The 26,552-nt window shown below is 42.7% G+C and overlaps 1 protein-coding gene across 3 annotated transcripts in view; it reads left to right on the forward strand.

Moving 5' to 3' along the window:
• BORCS5 (BLOC-1 related complex subunit 5) overlaps window positions 1–23,712 on the forward strand; it is a 207,112-nt gene extending 183,400 nt beyond the window's left edge. For all 3 annotated transcript variants that reach the window (XM_029599802.1, XM_029599800.1, XM_029599801.1), the window contains exon 5: window positions 21,250–23,712. In XM_029599802.1, coding sequence (XP_029455662.1) covers window positions 21,250–21,480 — 231 coding nt within the window. In that variant the 3' untranslated portion in view covers window positions 21,481–23,712. The remainder of the gene's footprint in view (window positions 1–21,249) is intronic.
• The last annotated feature ends 2,840 nt before the right edge of the window (window positions 23,713–26,552 follow it).

Consider the following 26,552-nt stretch of genomic DNA (forward strand, 5'->3'; position numbering starts at 1 on the left):
GAAAGATCAAGTTCCTTTCCAAAATAGAAACCAGAACCAAAGTTATTCTCTACCTTTATATAGTCACTCCACAAATAGCATTTCCTTTGCATCCAATACTTTGTACTGGAAAATGTTTTGCACCCCCCCCCCCCCCCTAAATAACTTTGATCACATCAAATTTTCAGGACTTTCATGGGGATTCTGACAGGAGTCTTTTTTTTTTTTTTTTTTTAAACCTCCATGTATATGCAGGGTCATATCCTGAAAAGCAGGCTCTATTAGTTCAGCATAGAGCTTCTTGTTTCAATCAGCATAGTCTTCTGACAACAGAATAGTTCACAAATGATTTTTTGATGCTGCATCTGGGAACCAAGAAAGTGTTACAGGTGTTGTAGGAGAAGAGAATCTTATCCTGGAATGATGAAGGAAAGAACCTGACAGGAGGAAGATAGGAAACTATGGTTCTTTCTGGCTGTAGGAAGGCAATAGATGTTTCTCTCGCTTTCTCTCTCTAATTTGAGTCATTGACTCCTTGGTATATCTAGAATCCTTGATCTGAGACAATTCCTGCCTACCCTCAGCTAACTAGATTTTGGTATTCTTCTACAAGGCAACCAGTTTCCCTTTAAGCTTCTTTTTTCCCCAAGATGTATAGCATTAAATCAAACCTGACGTTAAACAAACATTTAAATCTCCATTGAAAGGACTGGAGAATAAAATACAATTACAGAAAAGAGTCACAAAGATAGATTAAAACATACATTATCTGTCAACAAGCAGGGTTGAATTAGCCATGACGTGGGTGAAGGTATCCGGCAGCATCAAACAGATCTTTCTCTCTCTAATTTGTCCCCTAGCTAGTAGAGGTTTTGCTCCACTGAAAATGTGTGGGAGCTCCCTCGCTGGCATCGCCTTGTGAGCCCCCTCGGTCTTTAGTCATCCATACACCATCAAGGATATGTTCTTCTGTTTCTATTTTCTGTAAATATTTTCATAACTTTTTTAAAACGTTGCCTCTCTGGCTTAGTAGCCTCCAAACAGCACTTTTCAGTGCTACGTTTTCAAAAAAAAAAAAAAAAAGGGAGAGAAAAAGAAGAAATTCCCACAATATTTGGTAAGAAGAAAGACACAGTGAGCAGTTTCAAAGACTGCATTTGCGGTAGGAGAATGCCTATTACCAATGGACCTGGAACCAGATCATGACCAGACAAGCCCTTACGATTGTGGTCAGATCGAATACCAATAAATCGAGGGCCTGGAAAATGGAGGAACTGCGCAAGTCTTTCAGAAGCTGAAGTCAGTCCTCCTCATGAAGCGCAGCCTCTTCTGCATCCCTTGAAATTGAATAGCCGAAGCTCCTCAAAGATATTTTCCCCATTGGCAGAACAGGCCAAATCCTTGCTGGAGCAGCTGGTGTGCAAAAAACACCAAGTGTCGGGTGCATAGGCACCAATCAACACACAAGGCCCCGGCGCCATCGAAGAATGTGACACAGATGCCATCAATGCGTAAATCCTCAACATAACACAGCGAGCCCCAGAGAGTGAAATTCATCGGTATTCAACATTTTTACCACTGGGGCAGGTTGCTCCATTGTCGATGATTCATGCTGCAGTGCTTTTTTATATAAAGTTCTCCAGGACTTTTCTGCTTCATGTTTGGTTGGTGGTTTTTTTAAAATCATTTATGTTGTCCCCTAATTTCCTGTAAACCTGCTTTGGATTCTCTCTCATTGTTCTATTTTGACCTCTTTTGTTTCTCTTTTCTTTGTATCTCCACTGCTTTTGAGTCTCTGCTGTAAGTTACAATTTATTATTAGAATATATGAATTCTATTACAACAGCATGTTTTAGCTTGATTTGAATTTTTGGCATCCTCGATCTTTTAAGGTATTCTTTACCAGTGCCATCTCTGCATGTAACTATCCATTACCTTTTCTCTGATCACTCAAAGGGTAAGACCTCTGGGGTATGACTAATAAGCCCACCGCTTATATTGGGACTTGTTTCATGTGATATCAGTCTCTTCCAAGATGCGCAAAAAATGGCATAAATATGGAGTTTTAATGCACTGAAATAAAACATAAGCTACGGGATGGAAGCAAAAAATGTTCACATATGATAAAGGAAACAGTCTCAACTGCAGACAAGGCAAGATCACACAAAATCAAATTAACTTCAACAGAAAAACATAAGAATTGCCATGCTGAGTCAGACTCAAGGTGCACTGAGCCCACCTTCCTGTCTCTGACAATGGCCAGTCCAGGTCACAAAGGGTAGATCTATTTCTTGTTACTCTCCAGGAATAGCAATGGTTTTCCCTAGTCTACTTTGCTAATACTGTTTTATGATCTTTTCCTTCAGAAACTTGTCCAAACCTCTCTTCAGCACCATTATACTAGTTGCCTTGACCACATCCATGAGCAACAGATTCCAGAACTTGACTGTATTTTGAATTAAAATTACTTTCTATGATTTATTTTAAATCTGCTGCTTATTAGTTTCATGGAGCATCCCCTTGTAGTATTTGAAAGGATAAATAACCATCCTTTATTTACCCATTCCATCTCACTCAAGATTTAATAAACTTCTATTATGTCCATCTTCAGCCATCTCTTATCCAATTTGAATAGCCCTAACCTGTGTAGCCTCTCTTCATAGGGGAGCCGTTCAATGCCTTTATTCTATTCTAGCATTTTTGTTGCCTATCTCCATACTTTTTCTATTTCTGCTATGTCAGTTTTGAGATGGGGCAATCAGAACTGCATGCAGTACTCACCTGATGGGAGAACAATTGCTTGCATTCAAAAGCTGGACAATGCAACAACCTTTAAACTACAAAATAAGGTTCACCCAAAATTGGTTGTTGGAAAGATGTATGATGTGTGATAGTAAACACAGATGGTAATAGTGGGTGATTAAGACCAGCACTAAAATATATTAAGCTGTGATACAGATAATGTAGTATTTCCTTTTGCATTCATAAGGTGGTTTCAGATCCTTTCAACATTGGCAGTACATAAATATTTTAAGGCCCTATAGAGCTGGAGGCACAGGACTTTGTGCCATCTTCCCCAGCAATGACCTTGGCCCTGTTCAGACTTTTTACCTAAAACAAGCAAAACACATAAGAACACAAGAAGTGCTATGCTGAGTCAGACCTAGGTCCATCAAGCCCAGCATCCTTGACTCTGTCAGTGGTCAGTCTGAGCTATGGGTACCCAGCAGATCCCCAATAGCTGATCAGTTTCTTGTATCTCGCTCCTAGGAATAAGCACTGGCTTTCGCAAGTTTACCTGACTAATAACTGTTTATGGACTTTTCCTTCAGGAACTTGTCCAGCCCTCTTTTCAACTTTACTAATTGCCTTGACCAAATCTGCTGGCAACAGGTCCATAGCTTGATTGTGTACTGAGTGAAAAAATACTTCCTATGATTTGTTTTAAATCTGCTGATTGCTAGTTTCACTGAGTGTCGCCTAGTTCTAGTGTTATCTGAAAGGGTAAATAACCATTCTCTATTTATGTGTTCTACTCTACTTATGATTTTATAAATCTCAATCATATCCCCTCTCAGTAGTCTCTTGTCCAAGCTAAAGAGCCCTAATCTGTTTAGCTTTTCTCCATAAGGGAGCTTTTCCATCCCTTTTATCATTTTTGTCACCCTTCTCTGTACCTTTTCTGTGCCCACTATGTCTTGTTTTGAGATGGAGGGACCAGGACTACACACAATACTCACGGATTTTTACAAAGGCATTATGATAGTCTCACTGAGCCGAAGATTTGAAGGTATTGTCCACAAAGATTCCTAATACGGAATCCAGTTTGTGTTCCTGCAATTAGGATTATTAATCTTTAGACGCATTACTTTACACTTTTCCATATTAAAGTGCATCTGCTAATTAGATGCTCAGTATCTTATTCTCATAGGGGCAGATTTTCAAAGGCTACGCGCGTAACCTGATAAAATCTGCCCCTGCGCGCGTCGAGCCTATTTTGCATAGGCTCGGCGGCACGTGCAAGCCCCGGGACACGCGTATGTCCTAGGGCTTCGAAAAAGGGGCGGGAAGGGGGTGGGTCTGGGGGCGTAGTGGTGGTCTGGGGGCGGTCCCGAGGCCTCCGTTGCGGCCGTGCCAGAGGTTTGTGCGCCGGCAGCTGGTCGGCACGCACAAGCGTAAGAAATAAAATAAGGTGGGGGGTATAGGGGAAGGGAGGGGAAGGTGGGGGGGGGGACCGAAAAAAAAAGTTCCCTCCAAGGCCGCTCTGATTTCGGAGCGGCCTTGGAGGGAACGGGGAAAGCCATCAGGGCTCCCCTAGGGCTCGGCGCAAGTGTGTACCCCCTTGTGCGCGCCGACCCTGGACTTTATAACATACGCGCGGCTGCGTGCACATGTTATATAATTGGGCGTAGATTTGTGCGCACCAGGTTGCACGCACAAATCTACACCCGCGCATAAGTTTTAAAATCTGGCCCATAAGGTTCTTTTGCAATTCCTCATAATCCACTGCTGTTTTAATGACTCAAAACAATTGTGTCATCTACAAATATGGTCACATTACTTGTTCACTTTTCTGGATCATTGATGAATATGCTAAATAGCACAGATCCCAGTACAGAACTCTGGTCACTCCACTAATGATCTTTCTCTATTTGGAAAACTGACTATTTAAACATACCCTCTGTTTCCTATCTTTTGTCCAGTTACCAATCCATAATAGGACACTGCCTCCTATCCCATGACCTTCCAGTTTCCTGAGGAGTCTTTCATGAGAGACTTTGTCAAATGCTTTCTGCAAATTCAGACATACTATATTAACTGGCTTGCCTTTAACTGCATGCTAATTGGACCATTAGATGATCAAGGGATAAAAGGGGCACATAGGGATTACAAAGCCATAACAGAGAGACTAAATGAATTCTTTGCTTTGGTATTCACTGAAGAAGATATAAGAGAAATACCCATGCCAGAAATGATATTCAAAGGTGATGATTCAGAGGAAAATGAAAAAATCTCAGTGAACCTCAAAGAGGTACTAGGACAAATTGACAAATTAAAGAGTAATAAATCACCTGGCCCAGATGGTATACATCCCATAGTGCTGAAAGAACTGAGAAATGAAACTCTGGACCTGCTTTTGAAAATGTGTAATCTATCATTAACATTGTCTATGGTACATGAAGACTGGAGGGTTGCTAATGTAACACCAATTTTTAAAAAGGGATCAAGGGTTGAACCAGGAAACTACAGACCAACGAGTCTGAAGTCCATGCTAGGCAATATAGTAGAAACTATCATATGGTGCAGAATACAGCAGCCAGAATCCTGACGAGCTCCAGGAGAATCGATCACATCTCCCCAATCCTCAAGGACCTTCACTGGTTACCGATTCACTACAGAATCATCTACAAATCCATCACCTCCATTTACAAAGTCATACATCAACACGCCCGGATCAACTTACAAATTCCTTTCAAAAAACACACGTCCACCATACCCATCAGGGAATTTACAAAGAATCGCTTCAGGTTCCACACGCAAAAACCCTCCAACATAAATCTCTCAGTGTCAGAGCGTTCTCAACAGCAGGTCCACCTTTATGGAACTCCATCCCAGCAGACCTGAGACAGGAACCCTGCCTACCAACGTTCAGGAAAAGGCTGAAAACTTGGCTTTTTAAAAAAGCCTTTCCAGTCCTTGTCTGAGACCTACACCCGACATCTCAAACACATTATCAAAAATTGATTTAAATAACAAACCATTCACTTCGCCGTCATCACCATCACCTTGTTATCAATGTCATTTACTATACAAATTTCATTATATTGGAATCAATTTTGCTACCCTGTAAATAATTGCTGTCAGTTAACTTCCCCTCTTCTCGCTTCCAGCTCCCAGTTATTTATTTCCCTGTTTTATTGTAACTGTCACTCTCCTTACCATGCTCTTGTTCCAGTTGTTTGAGTTCTCTTTTACTTTGCACACTTTGTTAAATGTAAACCGGTTTGATGTGATTCCTGTCATGAAAGCCGGTATAGCAAAAATAATAAATAAATAAATAAAAGAACAAAATTGCTGAACATAAAGATAGGCATAGTTTAATACTACAAAGCCAACATGGATTTAACCAAGGGAAGCCTTGCCTCACCAATTTCCTACATTTTTTGAGGGCATAAATAAATGTGGATAAAAGTGAGCCAGGTAATATAGTGTATCTGGATTTCCAGAAAGCATTTGACAAAGTCTCTCACGAGAGACTTCTTGGGAAATTAAAATGTCATGGGATAGGAGCAGTGTCTTATTGTGGATTACCAACTGGTTAAAAAGATAGAAAACAGAGATTAGGGCTAAATGGTAATTTTTCCAAGTGGAGAAAGGTGAATAGTGGAGTGCCCCAGGGATCTGTTCTGGGACCACTGCTTTTTAATATATTTATAAATGACCTGGAAATGGGAACAACAAGTGAGATGATCAAATTTGTTGATTGCATAAAATTATTCAAAGTTGTTAAATCACAAGAGGATTGTGACAAATTGCAAGATGACTTTGCAGACCTGGAAAATTGAGCAAGCAAATGGAAAATTAAATGTAATGTGGGAAAGTGAATAACTTAGGAAAGAGTAACCCAAATTATAGCTATACAATGAAAGGTTCTATATTAGGAGTCACCATTCAAGAAAAGGATCTAGGCATCATGATTGATTTTACATTGAAATATTCTTCTCAGGGTGCAGCAGCAGCCAAGAAAGCAAATGGAATGCTAGGGATTATTAGGAAAGGTATGGAGAATAAAACAGAGAATGTCATAATGCCTCTGTATCACTCCATGGTGTGACCTCATCTTGAGTACTGTGTGCAGCTCTGGTCACCATATCTCAAAAAAGGTTTAGCAGAATTAGAAAGGTACAGAGATAATGGAATGATTCCCCTATAAGGAAAGGCTAAAGAGGTTAGGACTTCAGCTTGGAGAAGAGATGGCTGAGGGGAGATATGATAGAGGTTTTTTAAATTATGAGTGGAATGGAACGAGTAAACGTTAATCAGTTATTTACTCTTTCAAAAAGTACAAAGTCTAGGGGACACACAATGAAGTTACAAGGTGATATATTTAAAACTAATAAGAGAAAATATTTTTTTACTGAACGCATAATTAAGCTCTGGAATTTGTTGCCAGAGGATGTGGTGAAAGCTATTAGTGTAACTGTTTATAAACGGTTTTGACAAGTTCCTGGAGGAAAAGTCCATTATTAAGGTGGAATTACAAATATCCACAGTTTTTTCTTGGGATAAGCAGCTTGGAATCTATCTACTCTTGGGATCTTGCCAGGTACTTGTGACCTGGATTGACCACTGTTGGAAACAGAATACTGGGCTTGCCATACTTGGTCTGACCCAGAATGGTGTTTTTAAATTGATAAGGGAAGACTTACTTTTGCCACAAAAAAAAAAAAATGTTGATTCTCCCTCACTAAACTGTGGTCAGTAATTTTGTTTTTAAGTTAAGAAACTATAAATTATGTGAGTTGACATGGTGCCCATCTGATACATGTATAGACAGATATGTCAAAGCTAATAGTTAGGTTTGCTTTCTTATGAAACACATCTGAAAAGAATCTGGCAGCTGGGCAGATACTTGATTTGCAAAGCAGAAATTTGTCTGTTTCCTGTGACATGTGGTCCTTCAGGATCCCAGGTGAGTTCCTCTGATTAGCAGCTTTACTAACATTGTCCTTATGATCCCACAGGATCAAAAGGCCTTTGATTAGGTGTAAAAGGAGCCCACCCAATGAGTGGGAGGTATGATGTCACTCCTCTACCTGGGAGTCCCATGATGAGATGCAACCATGAGGCCATCAGCTTGCCTCTCTACTTGCTTCTGGTATCATGCACTTCCTCATTCTCTTTTACCTTTGTTTAAACTTGACTTATTTTGAGGCTAGGTAATCCTATAAGCAGTTGTTATTAAGAGGAGCAACTTCTTTGGAGACTGATAGCAGGTGGTACCAGGTTTTAATGCAGAGAGAGGAAACAGATGTCATTTTTAATCCTGGGTGAAAGCATCTGTTGTGTTTGAAACCTACAAATTTAATTATGTTGACTGAGATGACAGGCTTTATAGAAATCACATTATAACTGTTAGAAGGAAAAGATGTGATCTGCTTCCCTATGAATGCACATCAGTGAAAAAGACCTTGTTCATTTTTCATGCTGATTGTTCTTAAATCACATCTTTTTTGTGATATTACCGGCACAGTTGCATAGAAACACAATGGAAAGAACAATGAGCCAATCTAACATGCAGGCATAATAAGGGTTTGGCCTGTTCACATGCGTTGTACTTTCTGAATAACTGAGCTTGATAAATCTTGAGGATTTTTAGGTTGTTTTATGCTGTACTTTTTAATACCACCTTCCTTTAAACCAAAGTTTAACCCAAAACAGTTTACCTAGTAATCAAATATATTAAAATACAAATGGGGGGGGGGGGGGCCAAAATGGCACCCTAGTAGAGAGGTTTGGGCAAAGCTCTCCTTTACCCCAATTTGGAAAAAAACATTGGTTTGGTCTACTCTGATGATGTCAGAAAAATCTATTTCCTCTTTGGTGGGAGCTATTGTGGATATTCATAACCGTATTCAGAGCTCTGAAATATTATTGGCTCAATATGGGGAAAGATAGCAGACTTGGGAAATCAAATGGTTACTTTCTAGAATGTACAAGCAAATTTAATTCATTCTGAGACGATGCAGTCTAAGGAATTAGAAAACATTGAGAATACCCTTCGCTATTTAAACCTGAGAGTTTTGAATTTTCCAGTGTCTGATTTGCTTTCTCCTACTGATCTCTTCAAGAAATATATTTCTGAAGTACTTGAGATTCCCACCAAAGCAATGCCTACAATTGCCAAGCTTTATTTCTTGCAGCTTAATGTTTCAGTTCAGCGACCAAGCTTGAATTTAACTGAGATTTTAGAATCTTCTACTGATTTACCAATTTCCAATCGTAGGGCGTTAATTGTCTCTTTTGCCTTTTCCAAGGAATGGGACTTTGTTTTGAAAATGTTTTTTCATCACAGAACGTAGCTGTTTTGTGGCCAGCATATTACTCGGACTACACCGGATAAAAAAAAATGTCTTAGTATGCGCCAAGAAGTTATCACCCTTGGCGCATGCTTTATTCTTTCGATATCCTTGCAAATGTATCTTTACCCATGAGGGTTTTAAGTATGTTTACTTTGATCCTGTGCAGCTGAGATCTTATTTGGACTCTCATCCTATTTCTATATGAATCCTCAGTATTATGAGTAAGATCGGTTGGGTAACTTTTCAATGCTGATTCTCTCTACTTTTTTCCTTTTGAATTTATTTTCTTAGTTGCTCTTTTTTTTTTTTTTTTTTTTAATCTTGTACACCCCCGCCCAACACACACACTTTTTTTCTTGCAAATTGAGACTTCGGTTTGATAAATTGTCTGTAATGGTGTTTACTTTTTCTCTAATGTTTATACGAATCGCTCACTTTATTTTGTTGCAAGTGTATTCTTGGGTTTACTATGAAAATATCATAAATAAAAATGGAAAAAATACATTAAAATACAAATAATATATCAATAACCTTAAATAGTAGTTCAGTGCAAATTATCAAATAAAAGTCATAAAACAATGCATAATTACAAAAAAAAACCCCAATATCATAAGATCCAACTAAATCCCACTCTCTGCTGTCACTAAGGAATGAAATAGCTGAGTTCACAATGAAGTTAATTACAAAACCAAAATAATTAACATCATTAGCCAAGACACACACCGCTTCAATTATAGAATACCTCATGCATAGCATTCCAATTTTTCAGGTGCCTTTACAGGGGCAAATTTTGTACTAGACAGCAAACAGGGGGGGAAAAAATAGAAAAGGACTGTGGTGTAATACAAAAGAAAGCTATCAATGTCCACACTTTATGGTATGAGTCAGAGAGAGGCTTCTTTTAAAGTCAACAAGGAGAGTGCCAAAAAGACACAATTTTTGTATAAAATTAAAAAAAAACAAAACCCGTAAAAAATGTATAAATCTGTGTTACATGCAAAATGTATGCATAGAATCCCCTGATCGTTTCACCACATAAGTGTCCATAACTGCTACTGAATTCAGGCTTTTCACAGCAGCAGGAGCAGAAAATTTGCTGTTTCAGTATTCACTGTATTCCATTTATTGCCAATTAACATCCCAGTGTAACTGTTAGGAGAATGTATCCATTGGGTACATCATTTAATATTAGGTGAATTACCTTACTAACGGGCCGATTCAGTAAAGATCGCCGGAGAGTGGACGAACGCTCGCTCTCCTGGCGCGCGCACAGGCCACTCGCCTGTGCGCGCGATTCTGTATTTAAATTAGGTAGTGCGGTAGAAACTAGCGCCTCCTTTTGACCCGGAGCAGTGTCTGTCAGCGGGTTTGATAGCCGACGCTCAATTTTGCCGGTGTCGGTTCTGGAGCCCACTGACAGCCACAGGCTCGGAAACCGGACGCCGGCAAAATTGAGCATCTGGTTTTCGGCCCGACAGCTGCCGGCCCATTTTAAATTTTTTTTTTCTTTTTTTTCTTACATTTTTTACTCTTTAGGACGTCCGACTTAATATCGCCATGATATTAAGTCGGAGGATGCACAGGAAAGCAGTTTTTACTGCTTTTCTGTGCACTTTCCCGGTGCCGGCAGAAACTAGCGCCTACCTTTGGGTGGTGAAAGATCCGTGAACACTGCTATGTTGTGCCCTTCCCAGAGCCATGATGCCTGTTTACGAGCCTCACTGAGTACTGTTTCTTTCTGTGTATAGGAGTGAAAGCACACAATGTCCCTTTTTCAAAATAATTTTTATTGGGATGAAACATGAACAGACACTGAGTCCCGCACTATTGCAGGTACAGCCAGTATATGGAACAACCAATACAATGCAAAATGTTTAACACAAACTATCAACAACAACATCTCCCTCATGTCTCTATCCCATCTTATTTTTCCATTTTCCCCCTGACCCAATCCCACCAAACATCCAACACTTGCTACTCACTCATCCCCACGCACACCTCACTCCACACACACAACCACACGCTTCCCCTTCTTTCACCTACCCCCCGCCCTCTTCCCACCCACCCCCCCTACTGAGACCCGGGGTTGCGCCATTCAGGCTCATAGCCACTTGCCCGCAGCCCGTCCTGAACAGCTGCCAGCAACAGGGGAACACAAGCCTGCCAGCAGGCCTGGTACAGTTTGTCTGGCTTCCGCTTGCCCAGTACAAAGTCCAAGCTCTCTGATTGAAGAAACGAGGCCATTCGTTGGGACCAAGCCAGCACAGGCGGGAACACATCGGGAGCCGCCCAATCAGAAAAGATCGTGCGACACGCCAAAAGGGTGGCCACTCTGCTAAATTTGTCTTTGGAACGGCATATTACAGAAGAACAGGCCTGCAGGCTAGACAACAAAATCTGTCCAGTGGCAGGTAACTGGGCGGTGGTTCACTGCAAAATAACATCCGCTGCCTAACCCCAAAAACCACTCAGGGTCCGACAGTGAAAGAGACGGCGTATAAGCGTGCCCTCCTCAGTCCTGCACTTTATACAAAAGATGCACCCCATCTGAAAGCGACAGACATCAGTACAGTAAATGCGATGCAGAATTGTGAACTGGACACTTTCTTGTGTGCAGGAGCCATGGCAGCAGTAGCAGCATTCTGCTCCTCCTCCTCTGCTCCAGCTCTTTCTAGTTTTAAGGTCCTCTCTTTCCTGCTATAAGATGCATGGTTCTGTGCAGCTTATGCATTAGCGCATGTGCTGGTGGTGGTTGCAGTTGAGTTGAAGATAAGCTTGCGTGCACTCATTTTAAGGATTGTGTTGTGGATCTAGAGGACCTGGAGTTCTGGGATGCAGTTTCTTTTGAACATTCCATTAGAAATTCTACTTCTGCTGTAATCTCTCTGATCAAAATATCATGTTCCTGATCGATATTTTTCTGAAGGTCATGCTCCTGCAAGCTTTCCTCCAAATTGATTTGTGCTAGGAAAATGCATTATTCTTGTGCCAGGAATTGGTAGCTTCTGTAAGCAGATTTGAGCTGGCTGACAACTTGTTTACTGGCTGTGCATATCATTCTAAGGTTTTTTCCCAGGCATTGGCCAATTTCTTATGATACAGGTCTCTGACAGTTTCATAATTTTCTCTGGCCTTCAGTGTGAGAGCCACTGTCCACTTAGACCTTCCACTTTCTTGAATTTGCTTTCAGCTTCTGCAGTTTCTGAAGAAAGAGTAATAGTGCTGTCTGTAGGTTTAAGTTCTGCCATGATGCATTACTTATGAGTCTGTAGCACTAGCAACACATTTAAAGGTAATTACATTGCATCAGGGATGAAAGCTGACAAAGTTCAGATGGTTCTGCTTAGAACCTGGTTGTGGATCAGCCGGAATCAGTCTGAGAAGTGACGGCGGTCAGTAGAACATCATGTCTGGAGCCCGTGTTCCACTCCTGGATTTTGACCTTATGTCTGAAGCGTGGCCATGAGGAGAGGCCTGGCTGTAAGAACGTGGCCAAAGGAGGGAATTTTCTGTGAAAGCACTGAGGTGCAGCTTCTTTTCTAACCCCATGGATTCATCTTTCATTTTACTATTCTGTCTCCACTAAGTTTCCTATGCACAGTTTTAACAGATAGTTTAATTCTGTCTTTATTCACAGATAGAGGAGGCTGTTTCTTCAACTCCAAACTTTAACAGTCTTACAGTGTATAAACTGAAGATTATAGCGACCAGCATAGTCTGGGCCACAGATATAAGGAAAGGTAAAATGAAAATAATTATGCAGGATTGGCCTGGTTAGTTGCTGATCACATAAGCCTGACCAGTATTGGCTAGAGATGAGAGAGAATCACCAGGCAAAAAAAAACCCTCCCAGGCACTTCTGGTTTCAGTCACAGTTAACCCTTTAGACTTGCACTGAATACAGCAGAAGCTGTGAATGTGCAAGCTGACCATCAGTTGGCAGAAACTATGCAAAGTAAAGCATTAGAAACAGAAACAGGCTGCTGTGGAAGCAGGGCACCGTGAAAGCAAGACAACAGTGAATGAATAAGAAAGCACCTGTGGAGACCGGGCAGGTATGACAGGGACAACCACTACCCAAAGGCTTTGGGTAGGAAATTACCCCAGACAACAGCAGCCCCTTTCCCCCAGCCTCTGAACAAATGTGTAATATGCATACACACTGCATGATACGTTATCGCAGTATATGAGAGAACTGTAGCAGATAAACTGCGAGTCAAGCGAGAGCAGTGTGAGTTAAGGGGTGGCGAATGAGCCCTTCAAAGCAAGATCTTGCCAACGTCTGACTTGTAGATGTTCATAATGACATCACTGCAAAGAAACAACATTCCCAGATCTTGTGTACTTCAAAAGCAGAGTTCAAAGTTTTAAGACAGTTTATAACCTCTCCCAAATGCTACTCTGATTGGGAGCAGTTGCTGGTTTACACACTTATACCCTCTTCAAGATACTATGCCAGTAAAAAGCTGTCACTTGCTTACACACTTATATCCTCTCCCAGCTGCTGCAGTGATTGGGAGACGTCACCTGTCATGTCTTTTAATGGGAGTGTATACACTTGTCATGTATTTTAATGGGAGAGTATAAAGACTGAAGTCTAAATATCTCATTGTCAAAGTACAGCAGTGAGCCAAATGATATTTGCAAATGATACAAAATTATTCGGAGTGGTTAAAGCATAGGCAGACCGTGATGAACTGCAGAAGGTACTCAAACAAGAGGACACTCTTGCAAATCATAGAAAGTTTTTTTTTTTTTTTCACTGAACGCACAGTCAACTTATGCAATGTTGCCAGAGGACGTAGTTAAGGCAACTAGCATAGTCTCAAAAAGGTTATGACTAATTCCTGGCGCAAAAGTCCAGAAACCATTATTGGCCAGGTAGTTTTGGGAGTTGGGTTCTGCTGGGTGTTTGTGCCTTGGATTGGCCGTTGTCAGAGACAGGATGCTGGGTTTGATGGACTTTACTCTGACTCAGCACAGCATAGTTTAGGTTCTTATGAATGCTTATTGTGGCCATGCCCGCTCTCCAATTCTTTGTGCTGTGTCCAGATTTTACATGCACTAATGTGTCAAGATTCATTAAGAGTGAGTTTAAAGTTCGTGGAGAACCTGGCAGGCACTACTCCTGAGCAAAGTCCAGGTGGCCTGGGAAGAATTCAGAGAGATTACTGAAAGGATTGTGGATTGGAAAGTCAGATTTTATTTTCAGTGTGGCTTTGGGAGAATATCTTTGGTTTGCGGCAAGAAAAGGTATTTTATCCCAGGACAAGCAGGATGCTAGTCCTCACATATGGGTGACATCGGTAATGGAGCCCTATGTACGGAAAACTTCTGTAAAAGTTTCTATGAAACTTTTGACTGGCACCAGAGTGCCTACTGAGCATGCCCAGCATGTCATGATATTCCCTGCCACAGGGGTCTCCCTTTAGTCTTCTTTTTTCCGCGAAGCAATTAGCCTCGCGGTTATCAGGAGTCCTGTGGGATTCTCCACATATTTTCCTTACGGAAAGCTTTAAAAAACTTCAACCGCAGAGGGTCTCCCTTAGTTTGATCATCGCGGTGAGTTTTTCCCGTTCTCGCGGTTCCGTGCCGTTTTTTGATTAAAAACAAAATTTACCTGAGCCTTAGGCCGTCGACGGCTGCCCGGCCACAAAATGGCTACAGGTTTTAAAAAATGTCCGAAATGCGCGAGAAATATGTCTATTACAGACCCTCACCAAGACTGTGTACTTTGCCTTGGTGAAGGTCATGATGTAAAAAATTGTCCCTTATGCGCTACGATGACCTCGAAAGGTCGACGTCTACGGATGGACAAGATGGAGCAATTATTCAAAATTCAACTGATTACTGCTCCGTCTACTTCCACACAATCGTCTCCGGCTGGGGCGATTAGGAAAGTGGTCTTGAAGAAACGTCACTCCGGTGACTCGGGAGACGCTCCTTTTTCCTCCCCCTCACCATCGTCCAGAGCGTCCACATCGAGTAGCGAAAAAGGGCGCGAAAAAGATAAACATCGCCATCGGCATCGCAGGCCGCAACCAGCAACCATCGCTCCGATACCCGGCGAGCCATCGGCGGAGGACGGGGCACCGAGTAAGAAAGCCCGGCTCCAAAGTAAGGCTTCCGAGCCACCGACAGGCCAACCCTCGCCGATTCCGGCGGAAGGAATCGTACCTCCTCAGGGCCCTGAGGTCGTACTACTGTCGCCGCCACCGCCTCCCCCCATGGGTGCTCTGTTCACATCATCCATGCGGGCGGAACTTGACAGTTACATACGTCAAGCGGTTAAGGATGCCTTTATCGAGGCGATGCCACGGCCTGCCACTCCGGTTCTGCCATCGACACCGGTCATAGGAGGATCTCCGGTTCCATCACCGATTCCTTCACTACCGATGCCAAGGAAATCACCGCTCTCCTCGATGGCGCCGATTCCATTACCGGTTCTACCTAGGCCGCAGCCACCGGATTCAGCATTGCCGATTCCCCGGGTACCATCGATTCCACCACGGCCATCGATCCCGATGGCACCCTCGATGCCTTCTCAAGAGTCCATTTTTCAACCATTAATGGACAAGCTGGACTCACTAATACATTGCTTCTCATCTCTACCACAACCTATAGATGTAGATGACAGTCAAGAGCCAATACCAGGTCCTTCGGGTGTCCCACCACCCCTCAGACCTCAGACTCCACTTTCTGAAATGCCAGCTAAGCCTACTAGGCCGTTGGAGCTCCCTCTGGATGATAGTGACGAAGAATTCTCCTCGGATGAAGACCTCCTTTCTGAGCCTTCTCCCCCAGAAGATAGAAGAAAGTCACCACCGGAGGATCTCTCTTTCTCCAACTTTATTAAGGAGATGTCTCAAACAATTCCTTTTTCTCTCATCTCTGAAGTGGACAGCAGGCAAAAAACCTTGGAGGTGCTTCAATTCGTGGACCCTCCCAAGGAAATTCTTGCTATTCCTGTTCATGAAGTTTTACAAGAACTTATGTACAGGATATGGGAACACCCTGGGTCGGTGGCAGCTGTTAATAAGCGGGCGGATGCCACTTACCTAGTACAACCCATCCCGGGGTTCCAAAAAACTCAACTACCGCACCAGTCAGTGGTGGTCGAGTCGGCCCAAAAGAAGGCCAAAAGATTAAAGCAACACGCCTCCATACCTCCTGGAAAGGATAATAGGTTCTTGGACAATCTTGGTCGAAAAATCTTCCAAGCTGCTATGCTGGTAGCTAGAATAAATTCATACCAGCTTTTTATGAACCAGTACCAGCGTGACCTATGGAAGCAAGTTGAATCCCTGTCTCAGCAGTTACCTGACCATCTTCAGGAAGGTTTTCAAAACCTAGTACATAAGGGCCTAGAGGCAGGGAAACACGAGGTTCGGGCCACATATGATTCATTCGAGACAACCTCCAGATTGTCTGCAGCTGGAATAACAGCGAGAAGATGGGCCTGGCTTAAATCATCAGAGCTCAGACCAGAAGTACAGGAGCGCTTGGCGGACCTGCCTTGCTTAGGGGAGAACCTCTTTGGCGATAAGGTCAAGGAGGCAGTAGCCACCATCAAGGACCATACAGAAACCCTCAAACAGCTTTCTCAGCTGCCACAAGAGGTACATCAACCTTCAAGGAGGCCTCCAAGAAGGGAACAAAGAAAGCCATATTACCGCCCTAGGCGGTATTATCCACCAGTAGCCAGGCCCAGACAACAAAGACCTGCTCAACGGTCTCAGCCTCGCCAAAGACCTGCTAGGCCTCAACAACCTCCGCCTGCGGCGTCCACTTCCGGATTTTGAAGTTCAACCAGAGGGCATGAGTCATTATCAAAATCCCTATCCACAAGTACCGGTTGGAGGCCGAGTTGCTCACCATCTTCAAACTTGGACCTCCATCACTACAGACCAATGGGTACTCTCAATCATATCTCAGGGGTACCACTTGGACTTCCTCACTGTACCAAAAGACAATCCCCCTATTCCGTCTTGGACAGTGTCTCATCATTACACAATCCTGCAAGCAGAATTATCTACCCTCCTGACTGCCAGGGCCATCGAAAGAGTTCCCAGGCCTCAGTGGGGCACAGGATTCTACTCCCGATATTTCCTCATTCCAAAGAAAACCGGGGGTCTACGTCCTATCCTGGACCTAAGAAATCTCAACAAATTTTTAAAGAAGGAAAAATTCAGGATGGTGTCCTTAGGCACCATGCTACCTCTTCTTCAAAAAGGAGATTGGCTCTGCTCTCTGGATCTTCAAGACGCTTACGCTCACATTCCCATATTTCCACCTCATCGACAGTTCCTACGATTTCTGGTACAAGGTCAACACTTCCAATACAGGGTGCTACCTTTCGGCCTTGCCTCAGCACCTCGAGTGTTCACAAAGTGTCTAGCAGTAGCGGTGGCACATCTTCACAAGCAACAAGTACATGTGTTCCCCTACTTGGACGATTGGCTCATCAAGAGTCATACACAGAGCGGAGCTGTCACTTCTCTCCATCTCACAATAAGATTGCTTCACTCCTTGGGATTTCTCATCAATTACAACAAATCCCAGCTCACACCATCTCACCAGTTGCAGTTCATAGGTGCAGATCTCAACACCATCACAGCAAAGGCTTTTCTTCCGAAAGACCGGGCTCAATCGCTCGTTCTCCTAGTACATTCTATTCGCAATCAATATACAGTCACAGCTCATCAGTGCCTCATCCTACTCGGACACATGGCCTCAACAGTTCACGTCACTCCCATGGCCAGACTGACCATGCGACTAATGCAATGGACACTCAAATCTCAATGGATTCAAGCCATTCAACCACTGTCCACTCACATCCAGATAACACCAGAGCTGAAGTATTCCCTTCTCTGGTGGACATCACCAATCAACTTGCTCAAAGGCCTACCTTTCCAACAACCAGTTTCACAAGTGACTTTAACTACAGATGCGTCCACCTTGGGATGGGGAGCGCACATTGCTCATCTGAAAACACAGGGCAAGTGGACAAAGCAAGAAGCCTCCTTTCAGATAAATTTCCTGGAGCTTCGAGCTATACGCTATGCTCTATATGCATTCAAGGACTGCCTTTCACACAAGACTGTTCTGATCCAAACGGACAATACAGTAGCCATGTGGTACATCAACAAACAGGGTGGTACGGGCTCGTACCTCCTTTGCCAGGAAGCGGCTCAAATATGGGACTGGGCCCTAGCACACTCAATTCTACTACGGGCCACCTACCTAGCAGGCATCCACAACACAGTAGCGGATCGCCTCAGCCGTCACTTTCAACCACACGAGTGGTCCCTCGACCCAGCGTTAGCAATCAAGATATTTCAACGCTGGGGTCAACCAACAATAGATCTCTTTGCGTCACATCTGAACTACAAGGTGAACAATTACTGCTCTCTCCTCTTCCGGCAGAACAGCTTACCAAAGGACGCGTTTGCCCGCCATTGGAACTCAGGCCTGTTATACGCGTATCCACCAATACCGCTCATAACCAAAACCTTAGTAAAGCTACAACAGGACAAGGGGAAAATGATACTCATAGCCCCATATTGGCCTCGACAAGTATGGTTTCCCACACTGCTAGATCTCTCAGTCAGGGATCCCATTCGCCTGGGAGTAGCTCCCAATCTCATAACTCAGGAACAGGGTCAGTTGCGCCATCCCAACCTTCAATCCCTGTCCCTGACAGCATGGATGTTGAAAGCCTGATCTTACAACCATTCAACCTTTCAACTAGTATATCTCAGGTACTAATAGCTGCACGTAAACCCTCCACTAGAAAGAATTATTCCTACAAATGGAAAAGGTTTACTTTATGGTGCACTCAGAAAGATTTAGATCCTTTCACTTGCCCCACTACCTCGCTACTAGATTACCTTTACCATCTCTCAGACTCTGGTCTTAAGACGTCATCTGTAAGGGTACACTTAAGTGCAATCTCAGCTTATCATAACAAGCTAGGAGAGGCATCGATCTCCACGCAGCCTCTCGTCAGTAAATTCATGAGAGGCCTAACTCACATTAAACCTCCAATTCATTCCCCAAGCATTCAATGGGACCTGAACGTAGTTTTAACCAAGCTTATGCGTTCTCCATTTGAACCCATAAATACTTGTGACCTTAAATTCCTTACTTGGAAAACGGTATTTCTCATAGCCATTACATCAGCTAGAAGGGTCAGTGAACTGCAGGCCCTAGTAACTTACGAACCCTTCACGAAGTTCCTTCATGACAGAGTAGTCCTCCGTACACATCCAAAATTCCTTCCTAAGGTTGTCACGGAATTTCATTTAAACCAAACCATAGTTTTACCTACATTTTTTCCTAGGCCTCACTCTCACCAGGGAGAGAGAGCCTTACACACTTTGGACTGTAAGCGTGCGTTATCTTTCTATTTAAACCGCACTGCAGCCCAAAGAAAATCAAATCAGCTGTTTGTGTCCTATGATCCAAACAAACCAGGTAAAGCAGTGGGTAAGCATACTCTGTCAACCTGGCTAGCAGATTGCATACAATTTTGTTATGAAAAAGCAGGCCTTACTCTCCAAGGGCGAGTAAACGCACATTCAGTCAGAGCAATGTCAACCTCAGTAGCACACCTTCGCTCTGTACCTATTCTGGACATTTGTAAAGCAGCAACATGGAGTTCTCTTCACACCTTTGCAGCTCACTACTGTCTAGACAAAGAGGGAAGACAAGATTCAGCATATGGACAATCTGTCTTAAAGAACTTGTTTCCAGTTTAACCCCAACTCCTTCTTCATCCAACCTGCTGTGATTTCGACTGATTCATTCCAATAACAATACCTTACGGTCGTTTCAGCACCAAATGAATCAGCCTCTAGCTCGCTAATCACCCATATGTGAGGACTAGCATCCTGCTTGTCCTGGGATAAAGCAAAATTGCTTACCTTGTAATAGGTGTTATCCCAGGACAGCAGGATGTAGTCCTCACGAAACCCACCCGCCACCCCGCGGAGTTGGGTCCGATACGTTTTATTATTTTATTTTTGGCTAACGCTATTTGCTACAAACAAAGACTAAAGGGAGACCCCTGTGGCAGGGAATATCATGACATGCTGGGCATGCTCAGTAGGCACTCTGGTGCCAGTCAAAAGTTTCATAGAAACTTTTACAGAAGTTTTCCGTACATAGGGCTCCATTACCGATGTCACCCATATGTGAGGACTACATCCTGCTGTCCTGGGATAACACCTATTACAAGGTAAGCAATTTTGCTTAATTGTATATCTAATGATCTTCCCATCCCCCCCTGAACATCAGAAAGAAAAGATTTTAGTACAATGGAAAAATTCCTGAATAAATGGGAGCTGTGTTATGTATTGTTTTTGTATTTGCTATGGGGGGATTAAAGAAATTTGTAAAAAAAAAAAAAAAAAAAGCAATGGGAGGTGATCTTGAAATTACTTTCCCCTGGTTATTCTTTTTCATGAATACAAAATTTTTGGGAGGACGGAAATGGGGGGAGGTAGTGTTTGTCTTTGATCAGGGTGGGGGGGGGGGTAATATTTAATATTTTGTTTTCCAAAAAGGCCATTTTTCAGATCTGAATCAGGAGCCCATTTTGTGTATGGCAAGGGGTTATGTTTGATTAGGGGATTAAATGGGAAAAGCAAGGTTACCTTGGATGATAAATTGATATTTCCTATTGAAATCTAGTAATGTGGCTTGTAACAGAATCAGAATCTTATATTTGCTTTAATTATTTGAGGTATTTGTATAGTAATGCAAAAATAATTAAAAAATCCTTGTATCAGAGTGAAGCCTAATAGATTGCACCCTGGTTTACTTAGATTTATAAAAGTGATATCCTGAAGGTGGTGAGAGGGGACTCTAAACTATTGTGAACAATATATGTCCAGAAATGAAATATAAAACCCATAATGCACAAGAATGTCCTGTTTAATTTCCAATGGAAACATGGACCCCCAAATTTTGCTGGTATCGTTCCTCTTGTATTATTATTGCTATATTGAACTATTGCCTCTTTCCAGTAAGCTCCTCCCTGGTGGTATTTTGATGTCAGATTTACTGTATTATAGCTGCAGTGACTGCAGGTTATTTACAGGAACTTGTTAATGTGAAACAATAAGGGTCAGGTTTGGTTCATTTTGTGCTTACTTGCCTGTGTTTTATTTTTGGTTTCTGACAGATGGATCTCTCTGTCGAGGTGCTTTACGGCTTCATGCAGGAGCGCCAGAAACGCTACGCCAAGTACGCTGAGCACATCCAGAAGGTGAACGAAATGTCCGTCATCTTACGCCGCATCCAAATGGGCATCGACCAGACGGTGCCACTGATGGAGAAGCTGAATGCCATGCTGCCAGAGAGCGAGAAGCTGGAGCCCTTCTGTATGACTGTGGATAGAGAGCCCAGTTCCTAGCCCCTCCAGGGGCCTCTACCATGCTCACCATCTAGGGATGGAGAGGGAGGGCTGAGCTTTTGGTTTAATGATAGGGGCAGTACCAGTGGACATCCTGCCAAGGCCTTCACCCTCAGCCACAGGAAAACAAGCCGGTCCGCCAGACTGAACTGAGAAAGAGAATGTTCTCCTTGTGTTACTACTAAAATAAATATATCTTATTCCATTAACACTGAGTAGGTGCACCACCACTGTAATGATGTTAGGAGATTGGCTCATATAATAATTCAGGATTCCATGCATTTTTGCTCAGGAGCTATTTAAAAATTATTGAAGTGCTAAAGTGGGACTTTTTTCAAAGCTTCCAAGCGCCATGAAGAAGCCATGCAGGGATGTGTTGGCAGTTTAATCACATTTTCCCCTCTGTTTGTTTATGGAGGTCATTGCTCGTTATTTTCTTGTAGATACCCCATGCCAAAGTGCCATGTAAACATTAACAGAAAATTGGGCCGGAGATGAGCATACAAAATGGTTCAATGTGTTGTGACCAACAAGAAGAGAAAATTATCTAACGAGACAAACAAGAATATACTTGAACACTTTGAGGGGAAACTCAGGTTTGGCTCATAGAGATGAGGCTCTTTGGGTATCAGAGAGTTGATGCAGGTGAGAAATACAAACAGGCCAACTCATTACAGTGTGCTCGGTTGAGCACACTGTTTGACCCATGGTTGGACACACGGTTTGGACACCCGTCCACAACTCCTTATTCTATAAGGGGATTAGCGTGTCCAAAATGCACGTCCGACCCCCCGCGAAGCTAATAGCACTCATCGCATGCAAATGCATGTCGATGAGGCTATTAGCTATTCTCCCCTGTTTAAAAAAAAAAAAAAATGTGCGTGACACGTTGACATTGCTAGTAACACACTCCTCCTCCTGGCAGCTTGGGCAAGGGGAAGAGGTTCATGCCAGACTATATCAAAATAGTGGTGACCAAATAAGTGCTGGCACAGGCAACAATGTCACATTGACTTGGTTTTAAGCATTACTGTTGGTTCTTTATTTGTACTTACTTAAACTGTCTCTTCCTCCCACACCCAGTTCTTTTGATCATCTGGGGGAGAGAGTATTATTGTTTCTTGTGGATTTACTGAAAGCATTAGCCAAGCGAGGAGAGAGCACTATTTATGATTTTAAAATAAAGTTGTAACTTCACCCCCATCCATTTCTTGCTTTGTTAACATTTGCATGAGAAATAAAAATGGACTCATCTTGCAACATCAAGTGAAAGCTGTTGAAGGGCACCCGTTTTGTCTTCACTATCAAAGCCCATAAGTTTAGTTTTTGTTTTCATGTGTAATGCAGTCCCTGGCCACTATAGGATGAATGCAGAATATTCTCTGGTTCACACCCCCCCCCCCCCCAACCAATTATTTATTTATTTATATTCTGCCTTTCATGACATTTCAAAGCAGATTACATTCAGCTATTGTAGATAAGGATGTATTCACCTTCCAATAGCAATGGACTTTCCCCCTAAGTGTAAAGGGGCCAGTTCTAGAGGTATATATAGCACCTGAAATATTCCTATCATTATTTGTATGGCATTGGCAAATGTATACAGCACCTTAGAGAGACACATCAAAGAGTCCCTCTCCTCGCACAGAGGCTTGTGAGGTACTTAAAAGACAGGGAGCTCAGGCCCACCCAGCATCCCCCCTCCCCCCCATTTGATCATTAAATTCAGCAATCACAATCAGACATTCCCCTCTACCCCTCCTGTAAAAACACAGGACACTAGTGTTAACTGAAATCCTGCTGGCCTTACAAGAGCAAGTTAAAAAAAAAAATAGGCACCAGCCGTGCTGGAAGAGCCAGAGGGATACACTGTACTGGTTGATGTGCTGCCGGTTTCTAAGCAAGGGGCTCTGATCCACATGGTGATGCACTTGTTTTCCAAAAATGATTTAACCCTCTACCATCTCTTTCGTACAACAACAAAATGGTATATAGAACATACAATAAACTAATACTGAAAATGCCATTCCAGTCATAGGGTTCTTGGCAGATTCTGAAACCTTTTACTAGATTTGCATACAAATTATTGAAAAAATTGTACATGAGCTTCAGATGTCACATCAGACATTTTTCATATCTGCAGAAGGGACCTTTTTGGTCTTGGTAGCTCATGTATAACATTTTTGGATAATGCTTACATTGATCCAATAAAAGGCAACAGCATGCAGAGAAGCCAATTTACTCCAGGAACTATACATGTCTGCTTATTCCAATATAAAATGCTTTTTTCTTCTCGCTTTACTATCTGGATGGGTTCTTTGTACTGTCTCTTTTGACACCTAACTCCTTTTCCAGGCTCTTTCTTTCCATTTGACTTTTTTTTTTCTGTTTCCTGTATTCATCACTTCCTCTTTCCCTTTCATCTTTCAAAGTCTACCAAAGAATGTGCCCTCTCCATTGCTGGTCCCACCTTTTGGAGCAAGATGCCTCCTAGTCTTCGCCAGGAGCCTTGCCCAAAAAGATTCAAACAGAACCTCAAGACCTGGCTCTTTAAGCACGCCTACACCTAAACCCCCTCTATGTACCCGTCCCCTTCACCCACCTCCCCCCTTGTAATGTCTTTGTAAGTATCTTGTAAATACCTCCTTCATACACAGTTAATCAATACTATAACTTGTATCCTGTTGTTACATGTTGTTATCTGTTCTTTGTAAAGCGTCTTGCTGTATTAAGTTAACTGTAAACTGAGATGATGTTCCCAACGTATTTCGGTATATAAAAACGCTTAAATAATAATAATCTAATTTTCCTTCATTTTTCTCTCCTCTGCTTCATCAACCCTCTGTGACACCACCATCACTTCTCTCCCTCTGTCCTCACACACCTGGAGCTCATCTCTCCTCCTCCCCCCTCACTCTTCTATCCTTCATATTTCCCCCTCCAGATCTCCCAGTCCCAACACTTCAGTTCCCCCAACTCTTTCCATCTTTTTTTCACTGGATTAGTCACCTGGTCAAATTATCTGGCTTTCTTCTTCCCCAACAACTACCCTCCCCATGCCTTATCCTCTCTTCACTGACTTTGTCACCCCTTCTCATGTTCTCCCATCCCCTCCAGTTTGTCTCCTTTACCCCACTCTTATCCCCACTTATCTGCTCTCATACTTTCCCCCTCTCCCTTCCAGTATACGTCTTTAGCTCACACCATTTCATTGGTAGCTCAAGGCAACTTACATTCAGGTACAGTAAGTATTTTCCCTATCCACAGACGGCCTGATAGTAATAGCAGTGGCTATTTTCTAAGTCAACTTAATTAATAGCAGGTTAGAGTAGTGGACTGTAAATGATGACCCAAGTTTGTACCTGAGGCAGTGACAAGGCCACAAGGAGCATAGTGGGATTTGACCCCTGGCTTCCTTGCTACTCAGTCCACTACTCTAACCTGCTATTAATTAAGGGGACTTAGAAAATAGCCACTGCTATTACTAGCAACAGTAACATGGAATGGACTTAGTTTTTGAGTACTTGCCAGGTTCTTATGGCCTGGATAGGCCACTGTTGGAAACAGGATGCTGGGCTTGATGGACCCTTGGTCTGACCCAGTATGGCATGTTCTTATTACTCTATTCCATATTCCTTATGGCTCACTGTTATACATATTCCCCCATCACCCTTCTCTCATGGCTCTCACATACCAACCCCACTATCATTCCTTTCTCTCTCAAAAACCCTTCCTCCTCCCAATCACTACTTCTAATTTTCTCTCACCCCTTCCAGCTTTTAGTCACCATCCCCTACTTCATTATCTCTGGTTCTGTTACCTTTCCCCTTTATCAACTCTGGCTCTCTCTCACACACATCTTCCATCACCACCCCCACTTCAACACCAATACTGGTTCTCTTCACCTCTCCCTTGACCCCCATCAGCACCTTTGGCTTTCTTTCGCACATACAATGGATCATTAGACTATTTTTTTCTTTTTTTTATTTCACACACACACACCTTCACCCCACATCTGGCTCTGTCTTGTATCCCAATTTCAACAACCATTTTCTCCCCCCTCCCCCCCCCCTAAGTATTGTGCTTCTGCACTCCCATACAAACATCCCCTCATCTCACGTGGTTCTCATGTACCCCCATATCATGGCTCTCTTCTTTGGGCATTGATGGGAAACCTGCAGAGCCATTTCATAAGGAATATTGGCAGTGAACATATAAGGCAAATACTACAAGATATCCGCTATTGTTGGCTGAAGGAGAATCTCTCAACGCTATTTTAAGATAAGTGGTTGTATACTTGAATAATACACAGACAAATAATAGTATACAATGACACAGACATCTTCTTTGGTAATCATTTTAGTTGCATAGAAAACTCTTGAAAAATTATATTTTTGGACTGCAATATTGTTTTTTCTTATGACCTATGATTATATATAAGGTTGAGTCAGAAAGTGCTTTCACTCACGATGATACCTAGTATGAAGGACATAATACAGTGTGTCTTTATCCATCATTGAATCGGCTGAGATTTGGTAGTATTTCTTTAGTCTTTTTTTATCATCTCAGATAGACCAAGTTTGCATTGCTGGTTTCAGGGAGATGGGGGGAGGACACTGATTTACCTCCCCTGCTCATGTTCCCCCATCCAGCATTCAATAACCTCTTCAGCACCCCAACAGTCAGCCCTTTTTGTACACCCCCATTAACCCTCTCTTAGACCACACTCTCACCCTCTTCTCACTCAATCTGTATCCCTTCTCACTCCTCTTGCAGCACCAGCCTTTACCCCCTCTTCACTACTAGTTAACACTTCTATAGTGCTATTTGATGTATGCACTGCTGACTCAACATACTTCATCCCCTTTCAGCATTTACCTCTTCTCATCAATCATTTGTGCTGCCTCCTTCCTTCGCTGCCCTCAGTTGAAGCAGAGTTCTGGGCTCAAAAGCGATGGTTGTAGCCATGTGTGTGTGTCTGATACAGCCCTCCCCTCCTGTCAAAACAGGGAGGAGGGGACGAGATGAGAAGGAACATAAGCAAAACAAAACTTGGGTGCTCTGCAACCTTA

Source organism: Rhinatrema bivittatum, chromosome 4 (genome assembly GCF_901001135.1).
Source record: "Rhinatrema bivittatum chromosome 4, aRhiBiv1.1, whole genome shotgun sequence".
NCBI lineage: Eukaryota > Metazoa > Chordata > Amphibia > Gymnophiona > Rhinatrematidae > Rhinatrema > Rhinatrema bivittatum.